Consider the following 8045-nt stretch of genomic DNA (forward strand, 5'->3'; position numbering starts at 1 on the left):
TTTTTTAAGACAATCAATAGTCAATTGTCTCTGATTATATAGTAACAGAGTTCTAGTTTCAGTTACCGCCCTTTCTCGGTCGCTATTGACCTTGTATACCCTGTACCTTGTATATAGATGAAACTCCCAAACGGTCCACTGAAGGGACTAAATCGGAAGTTTCGTTTTGGTCTCCTCGGTTAAAATTTCGAAGAAGGTCGGTGCACATGACAAATACCCGCAAATGCATGGAAGACACAACAAAACGACATACCGGTAGTAAATCGTGACACGACTTCCTGCAACATTAAACCAGGAAATGTGTTTTAATAATTATTCCCATCGAATGTTCTACTCCATACGTTGGGTAAATACAAAATGAATGTTGGACTGTGAAAATAGAGCCTGCAGGGTAGTTCCTTTGGGAATAAAAAAAAAAAAAGTTCCTGTATCTATCCTTAGATTTCGAACCCATACAACTGCCCACGGGTCGTGTAAAAAAACAGGTAAAGAGCATATTAAATACACGGCGAGTCAAACAGAAAGTGACCTGGATTACTTTGTTTTCTCTTAAAAGCTATCGAATTTGATTGACCAATGAAGTATGTCTTAAAAGAGCATGTTCTTCCACTCATCTGAAGAAAGAAAATACTGAAATCGATCTATGTTTATATATCAGAATTATGTATGTTTTATATACTAAAAGAACCTATTTTCATAGCTTTCCACGTAATGCCATCATTGGAAGCAGATATTGAGCTTAGTTGAGAATGAGAGATTACACACAGGCACTCAAATGCAAATGAGTGTTCATTCATTTGAGTCAAGGCTGAAACGTCATTTGTACAGTTTACTTTCCGATTTTATGATTTGAATATAAATATGAAGTCATTTTTTTTATTCTGAAATATTGATGGCGATTTTTGTCTGTTTACCCATGGAGCTATACAGGACCCACTTTAATTATGGTTGACCTTTGCAAGTTTTGGGTTTTTTTCGTGGAGGTGGGAAAACGTCTATGTTTCATTGTATTTAATGGGTATTCATCAGTCGTAAAATGGTATTTGATCAGTGGTGAACTGCTAAATGTTGTGTTCTGCTTACTAAAATAGACATAACTTAGACATAAGTTCACAGTTACTAGTCAATAAAATGTGTGCATTTGTAAATGTTTAATACTAGAGTTTATTATGCAAGATTGTAAAGTCAGCTGCAGTTATCATTTTGTCGTGCATGTTAATTTGGCAAGGCTTTTTACACCTGATTATCACGATCGATTGTATTAAATGAATTGAACGATTATGTATAACATTGTAAAAATCGCTATCGTTTTGCTACTTTGAATAACTATAATATTGATACATAATGATTAAAAGCCGATTACGCAGGAAAATTCAATGAGGAAATATAAGATCTGAGGGTTTTGCCAAAAACGTACAGTTATCACAATAATCAAGTTGATGTATTTTTTTTGTCGTGATTTTGTTTCAAGTGGAAACACCACAACTATGTCACAATTTCCTTTTCCTTTAATAAACACGGATCCCCAAAGTTGGCCGGCCTAGCGTTTACGAGTGTGTAATTATGAACAGCATTTCCGTATGTGTGACCTATATAAGATCTGGGTCAGATACTCTTTTATTTTGTCATCCAAAACAAAGATGAGACTTCCCCCTCGAGGCATTGTGTCGCATTTGGCCTGTGACTATTATACAATAACAATAGGGCCGAAGTCTGACAAAGGAAAGAACGTAGTCTGTATGCAGGAAGTATGGTCCATAAAAATATATACCTGAAATTATGACAGGGAGTTTTCCCAGCGATCTGTGAGGTCAAGTTGATAATACTCCCAATAGCAAGGTATACAATTATCCAACTCAATCATGCATCAGGGGGCCTGGCGGACTTTCGTAGCGAGGTTGGGCTACAAAAACCGCCCGTCGATGCTATCCACAAGAACCGTTCTTCAATGACTGTTTCCCGCCCCCTCAAACATTGGGGACTGGTAGCCGGCACCCATTTGAAGCAAATGGTTGGTTCACCAGCCCTCTGCGCGTGTGCATCTTTTTGTTTTACAAATTGCACAAATTGTGATTTGGCCCGCGTCGGCAATTCTGGGCCCATTTACAGGTCTGACCCTTAATTCAGGTTGGCGTAGCGGTACTTTCCCCGCCTTCCACCGCTGTGACCCGATTCGAATCCCGCCTGGGCCAATATGTGGATTGGGTTTTCAGTCACTACCTGATTCTGTGGGTTTTCCCCAGAATATTCTTCTGGGCTTTTCCTCCCACCTCTAAAACTGTTTCTTCTCATTGTCTCCTCTCTATAGGTCTCGTTCAAATGACGTCATTTCCTATAGACCATCCACGTGCATCGGCTTTTTGAGCATCAACTTGCATTATAGCATCAACTTGCAATGCGTGCTAGATTGCGTAAAATACGCAGTTGCACTTCCCCTACAGAAATACTGAAATCAATACATGTTTTATATCAGAAATTATGTATGTTTTATATAACAAAAGAACCTAATTCCATAGCTTGCACGTAATGCCATTGTAAGCAGCTATTGAGCTTAGTTGAGAATTACAGATTACACACTGGCATTCAAATGCAAATGAGTGTTCATTCATTTGAGTCAAGGCTGAAACGGTGAAACCTTATTTGTACAGTTTACTGTCCGATTTTATGATTTGAATATGAGGAACAAGTCATTTTTTTTATTCTGAAATATTGATGGCGATTTTTGTCTGTTTACCCATAGAGCTATATAGGACCCACATATACACGTATGGATTACCTTTGCAAGTTTTGGGTTTTTTTCGTGGAGGTGGGAAATTGTCTATGTTTCATTGTATTTAATGGGTATTCATCAGTCGTAGAATGGTATATGATCAGTGGTGAACAGCTGAATTTTGCGTTCTATTTATTAACATAGACATAACTTGAGAAATTTATAGGCAAGACATTTTGCCAAAAATTGTCTCCCAGGAGTGTATGATATGCCTGTGAGGGCAGATATTGACGTTGGTTTGTAATATTCTTGAGCCGTTGCACCTATATATTGAGCCATTGAACAATACCCCAGATAATCATATACTGCTCAAAATGTGTACATTTGTAGATGTTTAATACTAGAGTTTATTATGCAAGAATGTAAAGTCAGATGCAGTTATCATTTTGTCGTGCATGTTAATTTGGAAAGGCTTTTACACCTGATTATCACGATCGATTGTATATATGATTTGAGCGATTACGTATGACATTGTAAAAATAATAATCGCTATCGTTTTGAACTTTGAATATAATCATTGATACATAATGAATAAAAGCCGATTACGCAGGGAAATTTGGAGGAAATATAAGATCTGAGGGTTTTGCCAAAAACGAAGAGTTACCACAATTATCAAGTTGATTTAGTTTTTAAAAAATGTTTGTTTTTTTAAACGTTCTTTGTGGAGACGATAAATCAAGAAAAACACATTGCAAATTTCGTCCAATGATTGTTCGTGATATATGACACGACATGTTTAGAAACTGACGGGAATCGTTGAAGAATCAATATAATGTGAATTAAAGAAAATACAGTGTATTAATCGCAAAAAAAAAAATCAATCCGAACACAAGTCAATTCATTTGAACAAAAATAAAACACAATAACTAAAAAAAAAACACACACATTGCATTTGTGGAGAGATAAATCAAGAAAAACACATTGCATTGAATTGAAATTTCGTCAAATGATTGGTCGTGATATATGACACGACATGTTTAGAAACTTGACGGCAGTTGTTCAAGAATAATTTGAATATGATTTAAAGAAAATACAGTGTATTTACCGCGAAACAAATCAATCCGAACACAAGTCAATTTTAATTGAACAAAAATAAAACATTCTTTGTGCAGACGATCAATCAAGAAAAATACATTGCATTGAATTGAAATTGCGTCCAATGATTGGACGAAAACCAGAGGAAGGTTGGGCGATCTCGAGAGCCCAATATACCGCCCAATCCAACCGCGCAGTGTGACTGAGCAATGCCATTGCCAAGAATAAGAGTCAGCCGAAATGATCCAATGAGCACGGGGCGCTGTTCCGCCTTCCTGGTTGCCGCAAGATCACGGGCATATCCGCTCTGTACACAGCGCTTGCCTTATGGTAGTCGTTAAAAAAGAAATCATCTCTTCACAACGCATTATTACATCTAAACACACTACTAAAGACACAAGTGGCTTAGTGGAAGAATAAGCGCTGACACCTTCTTTCCACATTTTGGGACTTTTGCTTGGTAATTTCAAAAGCTTTATCTGAAACAGAGACTACATCTTGTTGTCTGGTTCTAAAACTCGGTAAGTGTGCAACTTTTTAAACGAAATTTTAGTCAAACCATGTTTGTTTTAGTTTACTTTAGGTCTGCATTTGTTAAAGTAACTATTAACGAGGCGTTGTTGAATGGCTACCTTATAGAAATGATACCTTCGATACCTTCAAAGAAATGATTGACAAGGAACACTTTGTTTTCCTCACTCAAAAACGTTTTAGGCGAATGGGTTGGTATGTTGCCCGATATCAGTCAGCGTATGACAGGCGCGGTTCTAGAACAAATATTTGTGGGGGGGGGGGGGGGGGCTAGCACGGTGGATCCAGAATTTTTTCAAGGAGGTGTGCTGAAATGTTGACCGGTTTTTTCCAGACACTTAGGCCTCCGAAAATCAATAGGTGGGGGGGGGGAATAAAATCCTAAAATCATTCACACTATATTAACTAATGCACCCTTGTCGACGGATATGTCTTCTTTAGGGGAGACCGTTCGCATGTACATCACAATCCTTCTTTTTGCTAATGACATTTTTTTTTTACGGAATTTATTTTTGGGGGGGCTAGACAAAATTTTTGGGGGGCTACAGCCCCCCCTAGCCCCCCGTAGAACCGCGCCTGGCGTATGAACTGCCTGTATATGCAGGTATGAACTGCCTATATATGTATAGAACAAATTCTCCCCCAAAATTGTCATATATTTTACCTGAATTAACCAACTAATCAGAAAATATATCACTGCATGTAATGTTATACCCAAGTTTATTAACGGTCATGTTACCATTTCTTATTTGGAACAGCGCGAGAGTATAAATACGAACATTGTTCCCCAAAATGGGAGTGCTGCAATTTCGGCCATAAACAATGTTTTGCAACTGTACAGTGACATTCGAAGAGGTCCCGTCTCCCGAGTTTTGGTGGGATTAATTTTGCCTATTGTGTATAACAATGGAAACTTGATCGGTGTGTGTGAAACGATTCCTTTGCGACTTTCAAACCCCAAAGAAACGTCATGCAACTTGACTATAGTAATCGAAGCGAGTTGGCGGATGTTTGTTTGTTTGTTTGATTGGTCGTGGTAAAAGATACAAAACATGAAATGTAATCCAATCTCAATGCAATAGAAATCGTATCGAGGCTCTCACCTAATTTGTTTTTTTTTCCCAAGTAGATCGTGCCAAATGTGAAAAAAAATGCTGTTAGGCATGACACAGGTGAAACAAACACATTAGCATCTTTCGCGTGATATTTAATATTAAACTGCAAACAGTGGTGTATCCAGAGGGCGGGGGGGGGGGGGAGGGGTCCCCCCTCCGGTGGATATTTGGGAATACCTTTTTTTCAGTAACTATTTCTACTCATGGTTAGAGAGTTCTGACATGAAGAAAAAAAAAACAAGCTCCAAAACCATTATAATGCGCCATGAAAATCAGCATATGTCCGGAGAAACGAACATGGCTACATTTTTGCGCGTATGTGCGAGTGCGGTTGCCCCCCCCCCCCCCCATCTTCCCGACATCAAAAGCTGGATACGCCACTGACTGCAAATGTCTAAACTGGGACACTTTTCCGAAAGTCTGCATCGCGTTATCACAACATGTTGTGTAAACACTGTAGTGTAACCCTGAAACTCCATTCCCTAAACCTAACTCTCTATTCTCACAGCTCCGTATAACATCCAAAAACAAGGAGCAAAATGGGCGACGCAACGATGGTATTTTCCAACGATACTTCAACTGCAGGTGTTGACGAATCTTCATCGGCAGTTCCCTGGATGGACAACTCAACCTTCACGGCAGCGAGTACTGAAGCAGCGCCGATGAGTAAATCCCTACAGACCTACCAAGAGAGGGTAGTAATCGCCGTACTGTGGCTCCTGATCGCCCTGATTGATATCATCGGTAACACCATGGTCATCCTCGCCGTGGTGTTCAGCAGGAAGCTCCGCACGTCCACCAACGTCTTCGTGGTCAGTCTCAGCGTGGCCGACCTGTTGACCGGCCTGGCGCTACCCATGAGCGCCGTCGGCCTGCTCAGCCCAGGAGACACTTGGCCGTGGTCCACCGAGACACCGTGCTACCTGGCCGGCATGCTTCTGTACATCAGCTCCTGGGCTAGTCTCTACAACCTGGCCTCCATCGCTCTCAACAGGCTGATCCTCATCAAGCGCCCGATGACCCTCTATCATAGTCTCTACACAAGGCGCAACTTGGCCATCAACGTGGCAGTTTTGTGGTTCGTTGCCATCGCCACAATGGTCGTGCCACCTCTCTGTGGCGTCGGCGGCTTCGGCTACGACGAGCAGCATCACACCTGCAGCGACCTGGACACCCATCGCAAGGCCAAGACCTTCGAGAAGATCCAAACCTTCCTCGGCTATCCCATCCCACTGATCATCATTGTCACCTCTTACACCCTCATCTACCTACACGTCCGGCGTCATTTCAAGGCCCAGAGGTCCTTGCGTGGTGGCATCAGCATCAGCGACACAGGCCCGGTCTCTAGCTCAAGCGGCTTCCAGGTATCCGACAACGCGGCTGTCTCGAAGACCTCTCAACAGGGTCGAGCCTACCGCCAGCAGCTCCAGATCACCAAGAATCTCTTCATGGCCGTCTGTGCCTTTTTCGTCTGCATCACTCCGTATTGCGTGGCACTCTTCATCCCCAATACCGACCGCTACCTGTTGTTCCTGGGCGTGGTCTTCACCTGCAACAGCTGCGTCAACCCGATCATCTACGCGTCCAAGCATCCACAGTTCAAGAAGGTTTTGCGCCGGATGTTGCAGTGCAGATACTCGCAGATTGAAGAGCCTTCTGACGCGTTGAAAGCCCTGATGACCTGCTGTTACAAAGCGTAACTGCATTATGTAACATATCTGAAACAGGCACAAGTCGTTATGTTAGAATGCACTTTTGCACGAATTCCCCTTAATGTACCTTGGATTCAAACTAACTTTACCAGTCAGCACTTAATGTAGCTATATCAACATGAGGATGTACTCAATGTTTTAATACATAGGCCTATACACGATGATTAAATCAGCTATTAAATCAGGCGTGTGTCATAACTCATTCAAGTATACCGCCATCTTGGAAGTTTATCATTATTTTTTTTTCTGATCACAGGTTATAAAGCTTTGAGGGCAAATATCTGTCACGTGTCTCATGCCACGCGTTTACAGATGCTTGCTTCACTTCGTCGGTCTCTTAGTGGTGCTGCAAAATCTATCCTATGCGTCACTTCGTGATGCACCCCATGACTTAATTATATGCCACGCGACAAACCTAACTAAACCGAAGGATGCGATATTCTTAAATTACAACGATCGGTCGGACAACCGATTCGATTTTTGTCGGTCCCATAACACGGAGCTTGCTGGCGTTGAGAGTTTCGAACCAGTTCCTTTTTTGAAGACAATCAATAGTCAATTGTCTCTGATTATATAGTAACAGAGTTCTAGTTTCAGTTACCGCCCTTTCTCGGTCGCTATTGACCTTGTATACCCTGTACCTTGTATATAGATGAAACTCCCAAACGGTCCACTGAAGGAACTAAATCGGAAGTTTCGTTTTGGTCTCCTCGGTTAAAATTTCGAAGAAGGTCGGTGCACATGACAAATACCCACACATGCATGGAAGACACAACAAAACGACATACCGGTAGTAAATCGTGACACGACTTCCTGCAACATTAAACCAGGAAATGTGTTTTAATAATTATTCCCATCGAATGTTCTACTCCATACGTTGGG

At 41.2% G+C, this 8045-nt stretch overlaps 1 protein-coding gene across 1 annotated transcript; it reads left to right on the forward strand.

The window, feature by feature from the left end:
• Positions 1-3905: 3905 nt before the first annotated feature.
• Positions 3906-7836, forward strand: LOC119727299 (5-hydroxytryptamine receptor 2A-like). Its single transcript, XM_038199155.1, has 2 exons — positions 3906-4326; positions 5960-7836. The coding sequence occupies exon 2, from the start codon at positions 5991-5993 to the stop codon at positions 7149-7151; it is 1161 nt and encodes a 386-aa protein (XP_038055083.1). The 5' UTR covers positions 3906-4326; positions 5960-5990; the 3' UTR covers positions 7152-7836.
• Positions 7837-8045: the final 209 nt, after the last annotated feature.

This window comes from Patiria miniata, unplaced genomic scaffold (assembly GCF_015706575.1).
Source record: "Patiria miniata isolate m_02_andy unplaced genomic scaffold, ASM1570657v1 HiC_scaffold_1, whole genome shotgun sequence".
NCBI lineage: Eukaryota > Metazoa > Echinodermata > Asteroidea > Valvatida > Asterinidae > Patiria > Patiria miniata.